The following is a 16,755-nucleotide window of genomic DNA, read 5'->3' as shown; positions in this document are numbered from 1 at the left end:
TCACAGTGTTTAGCGAGCGCTCTCGGCATTACATGCTTGGAACATCTCTGACTCACCTGCTGGCAGCGGGAGCCAGGGAACGCAGAACAAGGCGGATTTTCACACTGCTCCTTTCTAGCTTTCGACGCACGGGTTTAAATCCCTCTCCTAACACTTGCATAAAGCTGGTGATTTGCACATAGGAACATCCTTCTGAGTAACTCAGCTCAGTTATGTGATATGCTGAAACAAGAAGTTGAAAAGAAATTAGAAATGTTAACAAGTCATGAAATCTTCCGGATCTTAAAAGTGAGAGACAGATGAGGGGGAGGGTTAATTTTTTTCTTTTTTGGTAGGGAGACAAAGCAGCACTTATTTCTCAATTCCTCACCTAAAAAGTGGCGAACAGCTCATGTCTTCAGCGGTTCCTGCACAGCCAAGAAACTGTTCTGCAAAAAGGAGCATCAGAGGGCTTCAAAAAGACTTGCTGGAAAACAACTGGTGCCTCTTCACAGCCACATTTGCTTTCCAGTCATAATACCAAGTGAGGAGCAGAGTTATGTATGGATTGCTCTTTGCTGCTACAAGCTTCTACACTGTTCCTTAAGAGGGTTTTGTAAGCCAGATGATTGCATTGGTTTGGCTTGGAAAGTTGAAGTGCTTCATTTAAGAAGGAGCTTTCGGGCAGGAATTTCTGACATAGCCTTTTGATGTTATTGGCTATTTCTGTATGCATGGTTCTCTTTGCAGAGATGTATGAATAAAGCATAAGAAAATATTGTAGACATTTCCAAGGTCTTTGTATGAGACAGGTTCAGGTGGAATCAGCATTAGCTTCAATCTGACCTGGAAAAAGGACCTTTATAAATGCCAAGCAACCATCCATCGTAAGGTGGAGAGCACCAGGGCAAGCACTGCTGCACCTTCCACAACAAAAGCAGAAAGACAAGCAAGACTTACGTGTTGAAATATTATACAAAGAAACAATTGAGAGAAAGGTGGAAAAACCTGATGCTGCCCTGGTCTTCCTACAGCTACAGAAGCCATAAATAGAACCAAAGTCTCATCAGTGGAGGCAATTCTCCCTGGACATGCCCGTGCAGTTACCTCTGGGATCCTGCTCGCTTGCTGCAGCTTAGCAGGGAGGGCGCGCGCGGCCGCGTTGCTGTTGGGCTGCTGGGTGCGCGATAGCAGCGCTTAGCGCGCGGTGTGGAAAGGCTGCGCTGCTGCGGTATCCAAACTGGGAAATACCGAAACAAGATCTGAACTCCAGAGAGCTCCAGATCTTCCTCCAGGTTTCTTCACGGGAGCTCAGGCCCTCAGACTGAGAGACTTGGAAGAAAAACTTTGAGGCATGTATCTGACTTACCAAAAAATGTGAATGCTGGTCAGCCAAACTCTCTGAATTTACCTGGATATTAATAAAAAGAAGGGTATTTTTTTTAAAAAAAAAAGTCTTAAATAGCTAATACTTTAAGTTCAAACTCAGCTGTTTTTGTTTAAGCAATTTCTTGAGGGAAATAGGGGGAAGGGAAAAAGGCACAGAAAAAAAAGGGGAGGGGTCTGCAAAGAAGAATGATTCATACAGGAAAACCTCAGTACTTTTTTTTTTTTCTCTCTCTCTTTTTTAAGGTTTTCAGTTCTTGAATTAAAAACTTCACGGCTTTGTTCCCTTTGTAAACCTGAGCTAGAAGGTAGCACCTAAACCACTATTCCAGAGCTGCACCAGTCCATCCATCCTTCCACAAGTCAAGGTATTTGCCCAAAGGTGAATGTTTAAGCTGGGGATTCTCACATTCAAAACCACTAGAAGACCAGCACGTCACGTCCATACCCTCACACAGACTTTTATCAGGTGGACCAGTGTTCCCTGCTCGTGGGGCTGTAGCCATCACCGTGTCTTCTCCTGGGTGTCTCCACGCGGGTATCTTGCTGCCCAAGGCCGCTGCTGGCTCCAGTTCCTGGCCTGTGTTCTTAAAGAAATAGGGAAGGGGTGTTTTTGTCAGCGTGACAAGGAGGGACAGGATGTAACCACAGCCAGGAGGTGATTTTTGCTCTGACGGAGACGTCTCAGTGCCACTGCCGACTTCGCCTGCAGCCTGGGTCCAAACACGAATCCCGTCTCCGGGTGCTTTTCCCAATTCGACGCGGTTCTCCGGAGTCTGCGCTTTCACGTAACCTAACACCTGGATGCAGCTGGGCTGGTAGCAGCCATTTGTCACATCTGTCATCTCTTTGTGGGCACTTCTCAGCTTTGGCCCCCGGAAACTCCCAGCGCGACTCCAATGCGAGGGATCGGCTGTGGGACACGCACGGCTAATCCACACGTGGGATTAGCTTGGCTGCCAGCTGCAGAACGAGGCCACCCTGTCCCGCTTCCCAGCGCCCTCACCAGTGCTGAGGCGCTCCTGTGCTCAGGTCAGTAGGCCCCAGCGTCTGCTAGAGAGCAGGTATGCTCAGATCCAAGCAGTCAGGCCTGCACCGTTGACATTTTAGGCCAGAAATTAGTTTGAAAAACACCGAAGAACAGTGAACTAGTGTCCCTCATTCAAATCGCTCCAACTTGTTCTGTGTTACCTCTGGATAACAGAATAAACTGTTAGCACTTAAACGCAGCACATGCCTTTAAATGGAAGGGCACGTTCCCATCTCCACAGCCTCAGCGCCTGTTCCAACAAGCGGCAGCAACAGCCCCAAGCTCCTTCACCAACAGCCCCAACACCCACGCGGCTCCGCGCCTGGAGGCGCCGGCTCTTCCCGCACAGCTCCCGCTCCTGTCCAAAGCTCCTTGGCCTCTCGGCCTGGCACGCGGAGCGAGCGCCTTGCGGGGCTGTACAACAACCACTACCTTTCCTGTTTCTTCTTATTCTTGGCACAAAGTGCTTTGAATCACTTCCAGCTGAGGTTAAAAGCAGTTAAGAGGCTGTTTGGGTAGTGTTTTTTTTAAAGCGACCTCTGGTTGTAGCAGAGCTTCCCCCTGCCACACACGGAGCAAATATCCAGACTAATCTTAGTTTAATACCTGTCCTCATGCTCCCAAGCAACAGCTCTTGTGGAAGACTTTTTTTTCTTTTTTTTTTTTTTTTTTTTCCTTAATGCATTTTATCTATTGCTTTGTTTCTCAGTTTTCAACTTCGGATTTGAATTTTGAACAGTTGACTTAAATGTCTTCAGTCTCATGTGGGAAAAAAGACTGAAATAGTATGAAGTAATTTACATTATATCTATGCCTTGATTCCTAGGCCAAGTAAGGAACTTCAGCTTGCAAAATACTGGTATTTTTACATGACACAAACATAATTAGACTTTCAATTAAACTTTATTAATTTTACCCATGGGAGTTTGGCAGCACAAGGCAACATGCAGAACTCCCGAGGGTCCCCACTGAAATCCTTTGCACTATTGCATGAGGCTTCTCCGCTTCTGCAGCTACAGAAAAGGGGAAAAGGATTAGTCTGAAGTAGCAGAACCCCCATTCTGCAAACACAGCCCATACAAACCTCCATTAGTGGTTAGTGCTGGGGAACCCGAAGGATTCACTCCCATGCCTAGCAAGCACAACACGTGTTTGCAGGACAGGGGTACATGGGACAGACATAGACAGAATGAGAAATTGCTTCAACAATGGGATTCTTTGTGTTTTTTCTTCTTTTTTTTTAATAGTGGCATCTCCCAAAAAAGAGAGCTTTCAGATTTAATTAAATTTTACTATTTTATTTGTGAAAAAACTACAAGCAGAATTCATAAATAGACATTTCTATTTAAAGCAGGAAAATGATAAAGTGGCTTCTAATAACAGTCGTGCACATGCCAGTAACAGGAATATATTAACATCTTTTATTTGCTAGACAAAGAGCAGTGTCCAATATAAATTTCCCGAAAACATTTAAGACCTGTGAATTTCTGACCAGTTCACAAAACCACCATTGACACTTTAGCATGAAGATTAAAACAAACCTAACAGGACTGTCAGCTCTAAAGACTTTACAGAGCGGAAAAACTTTCAAAAGCGTTATACAAGCTGTCTTTCTGGGCAAATGAAAAATATAGCTCGTATAATACATTAACATAAAAATCCACAAGATAAGATTATGTTTTGACATACTTAAACAAGCATTCTATATTTGTCTCCAACAAACAAAGCTAAGGAAATAATGTAACCATCTTTACACAGTAAATTAAGGTTACAAGTCATACACAAGAACAGAACTGCTTGCGCATTAAAAATTGTTCAGCTCCATTGTCATACTCTAAATGTTGGCTCTTAAAACCATTCGGTTACATACAAGCAAAGGTTATTATATAGTCAGCAATTAATAAATTTCAATAATTTAAGTTTATGGTAGAGCTTAAAAAAGTAGACTGAGAACGATCTTCATAAGGCAGGTGAAAACATCTCAGTGGAAATAAACTCACAGAAGCTACTGCCAAATTTTAGATCTGTCCAATTTGAAACGAGCAAAGTGTTCCAATTAAAATAAATAGCCTGTTTGTGTAAAATGCTTTAATTTTTTCCTTTGCATAACTATGTCAAACTGAGCAAGTCAGGCAAGCTGTGTTGGTGTCTGTGTGTCTGTGTAAAAGCTGAAACTTAGCAAACGTAACACTGTGCTTTACTTACCTGCTTTCTGTGCCACTGAATACCAAGAATCTGGTCCTTCCTCTAGTGTTTTTGTTCTTTTATTTATTTAAACATGCTCCCCCAAAATAGCAGGATAACCTCAGGATGCAGAGTGAGAAGGGAATTCCATTTCCAGACACATGTGTTGGGGGCATCACGTTTAGAAATTAACTGTAAAGGTAAACACTACCCTTTGAATTCATAACATAACAGCTAAGATGAGGCCCGGTTAAGTTCAATGCTTAGCCAGCAATTTCTATTAAATGCAAAACTCCAGGTCACTTGTTCCAAAAAAAATTCCGACTTATTTATAGTAAGCTATTTTATCAAGGAGGCACACCCAAAAATAGATAAAATAGATTTTACCGGCTTAATCAGCAGCCTATGAGTAGCTGGTTACTGTGTTAAAGCTTTTTCAAATAACCTACAGGTCCATTCACTTTATAAAGAAGTAATTTCCTGGTATACACAATGCCATTTTTTTTCCTCCCTTTTTTTCCCACAATTTCCCAGATCCAACACAGAATGCAAGCACGTGGTTCACTTTAAGCACCAAAATTAGTCCCCCCAGAGCCAGAGGGACTGGCCACTTGCTGCCACACTTTGCTGGATCACGGCCAAAATGCATGCGAGCCTAATTGATAACGGATCATTTATAAAGCAGTGCAAAATATACAAGTTCAGGGGCATCTTCAAAAAATCTCTCTTAAAAAATTATTCCAATACATTTCAGTAAAATAAATAAATATGGCTGACCAGTTTACCCTCCCTGAGACCCTTAAAGGAACAGTAAAAACTGGAAAAGGAATGTCTTTGCAATATCCCACTAAAGTTAAAATGTGGATTGAGAAATTCATAGTATTTAAAACTATGCATAATAAATTGTCATGATGCTCACAGGAAGCATCTGGTTTCCTTTGGTTCTTTAATAAATACTTTAAAAATGCTTAAAAAGGTAAAGACGGCCCATACTGTGAACATAAGCAGAATTAAATTGGGGTGCCTATGCTAACATATTTAGAAGAAAACCATAGTTGCAAAGGCATTGCCATTGCACGTACCTTCGAGCAGAGGTCATAATGAGTTAGTTTATCACAGATTTCTGCCACTAGCATGAAAAAGCACCCACGTCTGCTGCTCAAAACCACAGATTTTAAAAGAAATTTTGAATCAGTCGCCTCCACAAAGATAATTTCTTCTTGCTAAGCAAATAATCAAATAATTCATAATGTAACAAGCTGGCAAAAAGTTGCCAGTAAGTGGCCCTCTTTTGTCACACCTGAAAGTATGTGATGTCAAACAGAGCCACAGTCTCTGTGCCCAAAATTACTACAAAGAGCATCCTGGGGCCACTAAATAAGGACAAAAAGATAAAAGAGGCTATTATAACAGGATTAAAAAAAAGTTTGTTTCACCTCTTCAGACTAGTGTTTTAGCAGGATAATGCATGGAAGGTAAACTGTAAAGCAACACTAACAGGCCAGGAAAAAAAATAAAAAATAAAGTAAATCAGTGTGAATAGCCTTAGGGCAAGAACGAAGGAGATACTGGTCACGAGCTGCACTTGTTGCTTACTTGCCAGCATGAAAGCTTTTCACAACTTCTATTTCCACAGCAGGGTATCTAGAAGTGTCCAAACACTGACAGGGCTAATGTCATCGCTGGATGACAAACTGTTCAGGAATCACTCTCAAAATACAGACAGATTTCAAACAAAAAAATATAGGCCCAAAAGCACAGAAAATGCTTTTAGGAAGCTAGGAAAATTTAGCGACCTAAGGACACCAAACGTCTGTGGGATGGGCCACGCAAGACAGACACAGATGCATGAGCAAACCCTTGGTTACCCAGCCTCGGGCTGGGCTCCTGCTCTCCCATGGGACCCGGCTTGCCCACCACCCCTCTGAGCTGCCCTCCTGGAAATGCGAGCTACTCGGAGCACCCTGCTCATCTCGGATCCCAGCGTGGAAAATTCAGGACTGTCTGTCCAGTCCTTTTTTTTTTTTTTTTTTTTTTTTTTTTTTGCTATCAATAAGAGAAGAAATGGGGAAGGAAGAATAGAGTGAATGGTCCCATCCAAGTTCAAGCCTTCAGGAACGCACTCTTCACCTTAGACCAGTTCCGTTTCAGTACGTCACAGAAGGGGACTGTCCCAGATCTTTAACTGTTCAATATTTTTTTCACTTCACAGTGTTTCAAGCACCAGCGTTTCCATGTATTGGTTTCAAATAACCCTTTATATATATTTATTTATATATATATTTATATATAATTTATATCAAAACTGATAGTACACAGTATAACTGGAAGAAGAACTGAACTTAAAGGATATGTTGAAAGAGGATGGAGTTTGTGAATGCAATAAATAAAGCCCCCTTCCCTTCCCACCCACTCCCTACCCCAAAACAAAAAGTTGTAATGTTCATGGAAAACTGTGCACAGCAGATATTATAAAAAAGTAGATTCAGGAGCACATCCAATTATAAATGATTGTTAGGAAAATCATATAAAACAATGGAATACATAAAAGTGTCAAGAGTAATCATTAGGGTGAGAAATTCCTTGGTGGCCAGATGCCCATGGCAAGCAGAAAATATCCTGGTTGCATCAGTAAGAGGTCGATGTCCAAGAAAGTGGGTGTTCAAGCACAGAAGAGGCTCTCCAGGATTCGAACAGCATGGGCAGGTGGAGTGTTTGAATTTCATACCCCGATTCATAGTTTCCACAACTCCATGTGCAATTTTTCAGAAAGATTCATCGTTGACTGCTGAGATGTCCCCCTTTGGTGTGGAGGAGCGGGACGAGCCCTTGTCTGTGCTCTCAGAGCCAGAGCTGCTCTGATTCTGTTGTTCTGAGCCTGCACTGGAGGTCACTGTAGAAGACGACGTGGACGAGGAGCGAGTCTTTTCTTTAAAGTCTGTGATAATTACTGTGACATTTCCCACTGTGACTGCCAGCTGCTGTGCAGTACTTCTGTCCACATTTTTCAGTCTGGGTCTACAAGAAAAAAAAAATATATATATATTTAAAAGAAAGGAGAAGCTTATTCTAAATTAAAAAAAAACACACAAGCTCAGTGACTTGCCCGCCATTCGGCTGCACACAGCAGTAATGAGGAAGAGAACACAGATAGCAGACAATGCTGCAGAGCACAGTGCAAAGGATGAAGGTTTGACCTCCTGCTCACGCGCGGTCCCAGAGGACAGACCCGTCCTGCAGAGCTCAGTGACGAGCACAGGGCTCTAGGCTGTTGTCTTTAATCCAGCCCAGCTAAAAAGCAGGACACTACAAGAGAGCCACACAGACAGGAGCCAGAGAGCGCTAAGGATCTCCTCCCCACGGGGCAGATGAAAGAATCCTGCTATCTAAATCCTCCATCTCATCATGTGCCCTGATGTTATGAGACAAGGCTGTGACTCTGCAATACAAAACCACATGAAAGCATCTGAACATGGCTCTTTCATTCCCATACTGGAACTCCGCAGCTGCAAACAACACCGGCACTGGGGCAGCTTGGCTTCTCTTTCAACTGCTTTGAGTTTATACAAATCAGATGCCCAATCAGCCCATGTATAAAATTGCTCAAAATGCTCCCTCTGGAACAAGGCTATTGTAAATAAAACCCTGAACGTACAGTAACATTTTTCGCAGCTAGTTCGTTCAGTTAGTAGAAAAAACAGGAAAGAGCTCCCTGGTATTTATAGCTCAGGATTATCTCAGTAATTTGCATGCTGTGCTATCATTCAACTAGTAATGAAGCTAATAAGGGTCTAGATTCAAGCATGCTGACATCCACCGGTGTTTCAGGGTTTGGTCCAAAGCTCTCATACAACAAAGTTATTTTGAAGGCAAGCTTAAGGGCAAGTACTGCAAGCACCTTGGCCATCCCTCTACCAACAAATTCCAAGTCAGCTGCAGTGACTGCTGCAATTTACAACTTTTGCTCCTAAGTAAGGGTGAGACTTCAGAAGAAGAATATTTCCAAATGGGAAATTATACAGGAGAGTCTTCATACTGCAGTGAAAAGCAGCTTGCTGAGCACTAACTTATTTGAAGAGACAGAGAGAAGGAGAGGATGACTTTGGGATCAAGCTCTAGCTTTTACATCACTCTGCCTCTTCTCTTCAGTGTACACTGCATAATACAACCCTTAAGGAAATTAAGCTGACTTCATATGCTACAGTTATCCAAGTGATACTGTAGGACTAGACAGAAGAAAAGGTAGTATTAAGGAACAACTATATTTTTCCAAAGCTTTCTTAATAAAAATGATGAAGGAATTACTTCATCAAAAACAGTATTTTCACATCTAAACTAGGAGGCAGTTTCACTTTTAGAAAAGTACAATGGGAAAAACATTAGTAATAGGTAGAAAATATAAATAAAATATTACTGTGCAGGAGTAGATCTCACCAAAGCTTCTGGCTGAAGCGGGCCCTGTCGCTTGGTGACCAGCCTTTTCAAAACAGTAGTTGTGCTGAGCAAATTCCAGCTCTAGTGAGACGCACGCCCACGTGTGTGCGTTGCACATACGCACTTGCAAGAGCCGGCAATTTTAACACGTAACCACAGACTGATGAAATCAGCGCATCACCTTGTCTGCGGGTGACAAGAAAGGCCAACCAGCTCAGCAAATTTACGGGGTTTCGTCAGCTTTCTGACACTGGTTCAGCGGCTTAAGGCCGCCCTCGAAGAGCAGGCAGCAAACGGCAGCAAACATGCCAGGAAGTGTAGTACGCACATGTATTTTCCTCCTTAAGCTCCAAGTTCCTCTAGGAAACCCAGTCCTTCCTGTAATTTGATGGGGTCATTTGTTTTCTCTTGTATCCAATAACAGGCAAAAAATGCTGGCCTGGATAATGGGAGCGACCTTTCTGCGTGCACCTTTCTCCCATGGTGAGCATGCACTTCTGCTATTGCTTGTCAGGAGCCATTGCTCAGAATTACACATTGGAAAAAAAAAAGTGACACTAAACAGAGTTCACTTGGTCCAGGCCTAGATTAAAATCTGCCTAGAAAAGCTCCCGCTACTGAGACCCTTTGAAAGAAACCATGCCCCAAGTGCATGAAGGAAACTTTCTGTGCCTCTGCAAGCACGAGGAAAAAGCAACATGAACAAGTACAGAGAGAAACCTCAAAACACTCACTCTAGCACATGCACACAACTACTACTTTTTACAGAAAAGAAACAGATTGGCCCATTTACATATTTTGCAAAATACACTCTGATGCTTCTTGTCCTCTTTTATAGCTGAAAAGATTTAGGACTAAATAAGAAAATTGTTTCCAAAAGACAGATGCAATTCCTACATAGTTTATGCAAGTAGCACACACAGGGGAGTTCTGCTTCTAGTAGTTTCATAAAGTTAAACAATACCAAGATTACTTTGGCCCAGGGTTTGTTAATTTAGGAAATAAAGCACAAAGTATTACTTAAAGAAGAAGTATGGAATATAGGTGAGATCAGGACTCTCTCCATAGCTAATCATATGAAAATATCTATTCAGCCAACCATGTCAAACCTGCACAAATATGAAATGGCCATTCATGTTTTTCATGGATGTCAAGATTCTAACTAATTTGTTCGCACAAAATTAGAAAATTAGCAAGATAAACTATAGTCACAGCATGATTTCTAGGGGGAGGGGGGAGAAGAAAAGTAAACTTCATTCACTGCTACTGAATTTACTGAATACTGAATTTAATTTTTTTTGCATGGTGTTTTGTAGTCTAAAGCTTTACTACCCCGTTCACACTGATTCTTTCAGCAGAGAAACTAAAACTGAGGGGCTAACGTGAGATACTTTCAGTGCGTGAATCTGCTCTTACCAGATGAGTGTTTGAGTGCTTATGCATGGGGAAGTTCAGAACCACAGCTGGTCTTGTCATGCTAATGGACAGATCTCTCTGCTCTGCACCTCCCTCCGTAGCGAACTGATAGGAAGTGTTTGCTACTTAACACAACTTTGACATACTGAGAACTTAAAGTTTTTGATAAAGTTACCTTGAAGTGTGATTTGAGTCGCTGGTCTTTGTTGTAGTATTCCCAGACTGTATGCTGTTTGCTTCACTAGGAGGATCTTTCACAATATCTGACTTTGGTCTGTAAGAGATGAAGGGGACAGGGAAGATTGATGTTAAACTGCACTTCATTAATGTGCAGTACTACTTAAATCACTCCATATTTAATAGATCAGCCTTGAAACTTACTTAGTCTTCTTGTTAGTGTTCTTCTTTGTAACACTTGGACTGATTTCTTTTTCTTTGTCAGGTTTTTCTTTATCTTGTTTTTCCACTTTTTCCTTCTTCTCCTTCTTAGGTGGTGGTGGGGTTGCATATTGTTGGGCAACTTGTTGTGCCACCAACTGAGAGTTTATTCTAGGTTTCCTATAGGGAGAATAGAAGAAAAAAAAAAGGGAGATCCACAATCAATTTTTATACAGCAAAAATAACTTTGTAAAAAGCACTATGAAGATTTATTTCAGCAACCAGGGAAGAACACTTTGCTTAAAAAGAACCAAATGGATGTCCTTATTTTATGTTAGGTGTTACTACTGCTCCCAAACAAGTGTGAAATTTTCAAAATAAGAATTACTCCAAGTTGACATTTCATCACTTTTCAGTCTCTTCTAGTAATTCTAATACCTGCTTTCCCATCCATTTCAAAAGTCACAACCCAAATTTTTCAGAGCATATTGAAAAGCAGCATTCAAGAAGTTGCCAACCATAAAACATGCTATGCTAAGTGGTAACAATAAAAATAAATTTGCTGATAAAAATCAGTCTCCATCTCTCTCAATTTAGTTTTTCAAATGAGCTCTTGTTCCCTGAAGCAGTGAACTTAGCACAGATAACAAAGAACAACAGAAGGTAACTGAGATTACTTTGTCCCAAAGACAGAGATTGAAATTCACTGCAAGGAACATAAAAACAAGCAGGCATTCACCATTCCATGAGGAGGGAAGGCTGTGCCAGCCTCTGACACAGTGTCTTCACACAATAGTCCACAATGTCCGAATACTGCTCAGTAATTTATACAATGTATATTCAGATGGACTGAAAAAGAGACAGAAAAGAGTCTCCAAAGCCCTACTTGCTGTAGGTGCTGAGGAGTGTGCCTGTTGGGCTAGGGAGTAAAAGAGCAGCAGCAGCTATTCCTTTCTACAGCAAGTGGCAGCGCAAGGTAAATCGAGAGCAAGTGACCAATTTCTGCTGCGACCAGACCTGGCCTATAGCCAGTCATTTGGTCTCGTATAGTGTCACAGAAATTCATACCTTAGTGTCTTCTGCCTGCCGCGTCCAAACCTGCCTGTCCCCTTAGCTTAACACCTGGAGATCTCGCTCTGGCCTGCTGAGGCTGTTTGCACCCTGAAAGCTCCTGAACACTCGTGAGCTCTTCAACCCCTTCACACAGCCAAAAAGACCCAGGCTCCCTATGTCCGCACGGCTTAACAGGGGAAGCAACCTCTGTTTTAAGTCATTCAGTTGTAAGCTGAATACTAATTGCAGCAGTTGCCCACATTGTCTTTATATCTGTCGTATCAGTTATTAATATAATTTCAATCTTCTGCACAGATGTGGCTTGTTAATTAAATTTTTTAATACAGCATGCAATTGTTGTCTTAAAACTACACCTAGCCATAGAAATCTAAGGGTCAGGGCTCTACCTGTGCACAAAGTCTTGAGCTCATCTCTCTTCATACAGCTGCCTGGTACTTCTGTTGAGAGCAGTGATGCCTCTCAGATACCTGACCCAGGATCTGAGGACGGCAGCCACCGGCACTGAACTCCTCACTGATACAGTTACACTTTAAATTTTAAAGCTGGCTGCAATTTGACTTTTAACCTGAAGTTTCATCTCTGACGGCATTTGAAACACGCCCCAGAAGCCCAAACTGCGTGTTGGTCTGCTGCTCAGCTACGTGAGCAACGCCGAGCGCGTGACGAGCCCGCGGCACAGAGCACTGCTCACACCTGCGGGAAGAGGCGGCTCCTGCCCCTCCAGCACGGAGCCTCTGCTGCCTGCTTCACAACACGCACCAGAGAACCAGCCCTGAGCCTTCCCCCCTCCAGCCTTTTCTAAAAAAACCCTGCTGCTGAAAAGCTTTGCAGATCAGACCTGTTTCTTGATCTCCATCTGTTTCTTGATCATGGTCCTTTGCCTATAAAGATCGCATATTAAAGGAAACGTTGAGAAAGCTTTGGAGAAAGGGCAGATAGCATCTCCCTGCGTGATAAACCTCAGTGCTTGGGGCTGCCTTTTCCACCCTGGCTTACACCTAGTTTCTAGTTAAGCAACCAGTTAAATCCGAAACTCTGGCTGTTTGCTCCCGAGCACTTTATCGGAGACGCGTCCCGGGGAATCCCGCTCCGAGACGCCGGGAGCACCTTCAGCGACGCGCGCCGCTCGGCACGGCGCTGCCCGGGCGCTGCGGCTTGAACGAGCACCACGCTGACAGCGCGGCAGCAGCGCAGCGCTCGCTCCAACTGCCCATTAATTCATGAACAACTACAAATAAAAGTCGCACGGGTATTTCAAAACACTGTTGCTTTTCCCCAGAGACGACTGCCAGTCAAAATCAGCCTGAACTCAGGCCCCTCCCCATCTTATCTCCCACTCCTTATCTGTTCTTGACAGCGTATGACATTTATTAAGCTTTATCAATTTCTGGAAAGTCGCTGACAAAACCAGCTCAGCTTCTCCAGGAACCGCATTTGTGGATCCCTTCTCACACTGCGCGATTACGACGGCATCCGTAACCAAAACTGAAAGCAAGCAGAGAGCAGAGAAAAACATACACAGGACTCGCTGCTCAGACTTTTGTTAATAGACAACGTATTTTAAAACCTGCTGTACTTGGAAAAAATAGATTTTTAAAAAAATATATTTAAAAGCTCCCAAATAATAGCTTTCCAGTTTGACCATTGCATTCACATTCGTAGCTATCTTTGGAAGGCTTAAGAAAGTTAAGCAACCAGCATAATGCTAACAGAAGTGACACAATCTTCCGGCAAGGCCTTATGCTACTACTACAGCCAGGATTCCCTAGTCACAAGTCCTTTACAAAAAGGACAAGCCAAACAAGCACAGCAGTAGACTCTGAACCACAGCAAACTATAACTGTAGTAACCACAATCAAGCAAGGTATCTGCAATATCCAAAATTTGGTTCACATTTTCCTGCATACCAAAACACACACACTTCTGGGGCTTACCCTCACCCAGGCTAGATTCACGTGTCATTTAGCGACCTTCTGCCTACACACACACGCATATATACGTAACACACATACACATATAGACATCTATAGCGTCATCTTGTCACACTATTTGTATAGCAATGACTCTTTTTATGAGTTTTGTGCATTCTTCTCCAGCTGTTGTAGCTGGCAGCTTATGTAGCTTTCTAGAAATGAGGAAGGAGCAGCGATACACTTTCTAGTTGCTTCTCTTCCTTTTTCTTTCCAGATTAAGAGCAGGAAAGTCAAGGGAGAGGAACAAATCCAAGTGGAGAGTGACAAACTGGCTCCTTGCAGCACTTCTGGTAGAAGAGACTGCTTGAAATCCTGTCCTGTGTGGATGCCTGTAAACTGAAACATGCTGTGACATGTTGATAGACAGTGTTATCATGCCTTTTCGGCATCTAGCATCAGGCAAGTGCTTTCAGTAGTGAGAAAATACCACCATACTATGCACTACATAAAGCCGTGCAGGGTTGCCTGAGTAGGACCCAGTGCTAGGCAGGTTTAGTCAACCTTAAGTCACACTTTGCTTGGACAAATTTCTATAAAAGTAACAGCCTGGGTAAAGACTTAACCATCAAGATCCAACCCTAGCGTGACAATCGATCAGTGAAGAGCACAAGCAAGTCTTCTCCCTCTCAAAAACTTAAGACCAACAGAACTAAAATTGTGCTCTCAAAGTTATGGTTGGACTGACTAATTGTTTCTAAGTTAGTTAAGTTTGAGTTACAAGAGCAGATATTGTGAAAAAGTGATCTTCACAGAAAGGAAATATTGATGCACGAGAAAGATGAAACATATCTATCCACCAGAGTGTGGCTTTGACACCTGGGTCTTTACCATTAATACTGTCACTGCTGCCCACAAATATTCTCTTTACTACCTCCCAGCCTGGTCAGTTAATAAAAATGTTATGCTTGCAAAAGGCCTCTTTTCAGTGGTGGCCACTGACAGAACTAGAGGAAATGGCCACAAACTGAAGCACCAAAAGTTCCACAGGAACTTAAGGAAAAATTTCTTAACAGTGAGGGTGACAGAGCACTGGAACAGGCTGCCCAGAGAGGTTGTGGAGTCTCCTTCTCTGGAGATCTTCCAAACCCACTTGGACGCAGTCCTGTGCCACGTGCTCTAGGTGACCCTGCGTGTGCAGGGGGGTTGGACTAGATGATCTCTAGAGGTCCCTTCCAACCCTAAGCATTCTATGATTCTATGAAAATACTGTCCTGAGATTGTTATGTTATTTGACTCTGGGAAGTTTTGTGCACAGGAAGTAGAAAACATGTGCCCGAGTTCAGAATCAAAAGCAAAACTGCTCTTTTAAGATCCTCATGAATATGCTCAAGAGCTTCATTTTCTATGAAAAATTCTTCATTTCATTTTCACTCACAATTTCTACGGTAGCACAAAGCTTCCGCCTAAAACCTGATCCAGGACTGCCTCCAGAGCACCAAGTGCTTGTAGCACATCTAAAAGTAGGAATTCTGTGTCTTTACTCACCACTTCTCTAATTGCCTGCCTGCCCCCCCCCCAAAAAAAAAACCTACTCACATTCATATGTTATTAACTCAGTAGTGGGTTTAAATAGGGATATAGAAGGATAATTTTCACCACATTTTTCATGTGACCTTAAATTCCATATCTGTTTGGGATTTCTTGGTCCCACTTACTTGAAGGAAAATACAAACCATCCATCTCACAGAGACATCGGTCGAATGGAAACCACAGCCTGCTTCATACCCACAGTAACACACAGGGTCTTAAGGGACTCTGGCAATCCCCAGAAACATGGATCTAATTATAATTGCTCTTACTTTCCTACAACTGTGTTATCAGAAGAATGAAAGTAGCATCAAGTGGGATTTCAGAGTCAAAACCTCATGTAACACGAAGTACTGAGGATTTGGATAATTTCATGCTGTTCTAGCTTTGATGCCAGTGGCGATACAGCCAGACCTCTGAGCTGCTCTCCAGTTCTTTGAGGAAATGTGCTTTATACACAGTACAATGTGAAGATTGTTTTAATAATCCCAGTAACATATGAATAAGTGAATTAAAGAGAGGGGAAAAAAAGAAGGAAAGTTTCTGGGAAAGTGTTTATAAAACAATCAGTGTCAGAACAAAAACACAAGCAGCATACGTCCAAGAGATGCTGGAAAGGGTAGAAACCAATCTAGAAATATATGAAACAAATATATGTATTTCTACACACCACTGACTCTATGTTAGACTTTTATATCTGTAAGAACAAAATCTTCAGATAAATCAAGCCATATTCATGGCTTAATGAGTGAGCACTCATTTTCGTGTGCATATTTTGCAGCTCATTTGCAATGAGCACACAGTGTTTTTTAGCAACAAGAAAAGCCATGAATGGACAAATTGTCCTCAGAATGCAACTGCAGAGCACTGTGGAAGCTGCATACATCTATCTGAAGTTCTCCATGTAATAAAAGACCACAAAACAACCAGGCAATGAACAAAAGCACTGAAGAGGCTGTAAGGACAAGGAGTGACAAATATGTGATTGAGCAATACTTTGCTGAAAGAATACAATTGTCATTTAACACTGATGTATTAATGTCAAGCTTTTATTTAAAATACAAATATCTAAAACTTAAGAAGTTGTCAACATAGTGAACATGCAGTGCTGGTTTGCAGGTTTCAGTCTTTCACTACACTGTCAGTGTGATGGAATTATCTTTCAGCTGCAATGAGAACTGTTATCTGCTACTAATTTTATAGGCTAAAACACAGCAAAGGGGCTTGAAAGACTAGTATTGGTGTTAAGTCTGGCCATTTGGGGAAAATGTGAAAGATCTTTGCACAAACAAAACAATCCTGCACCACAAAATAAACTAAGTACATTTAAAAACCCATGGCCCCTACCGAAAACAGCCAGACTCCTTGGCATAC

General features: G+C 42.3%; 1 protein-coding gene across 1 annotated transcript in view; it reads right to left on the bottom strand.

The window, feature by feature from the left end:
• Window positions 1-6,631: 6,631 nt before the first annotated feature.
• Window positions 6,632-16,755, bottom strand: part of RYBP (RING1 and YY1 binding protein) — a 40,174-nt gene continuing 30,050 nt past the window's right edge. Inside the window, exons 3-5 of the mRNA XM_088532078.1 lie at window positions 10,811-10,987; window positions 10,605-10,703; window positions 6,632-7,597 (exon numbers count right to left, since the gene is read on the bottom strand). Coding sequence (XP_088388204.1) covers window positions 7,345-7,597; window positions 10,605-10,703; window positions 10,811-10,987 — 529 coding nt within the window. The 3' untranslated portion in view covers window positions 6,632-7,344. The remainder of the gene's footprint in view (window positions 7,598-10,604; window positions 10,704-10,810; window positions 10,988-16,755) is intronic.

The sequence above is a fragment of the Tinamus guttatus genome, unplaced genomic scaffold (assembly GCF_059628265.1).
Source record: "Tinamus guttatus ecotype Peru unplaced genomic scaffold, ASM5962826v1 Tinamus_guttatus_pri_ptg000451l, whole genome shotgun sequence".
Classification (NCBI taxonomy): Eukaryota; Metazoa; Chordata; class Aves; order Tinamiformes; family Tinamidae; genus Tinamus; species Tinamus guttatus.
Note: the sequence above shows the minus strand (reverse complement) of the source record. Positions and strands in the feature narration are given on the sequence as shown.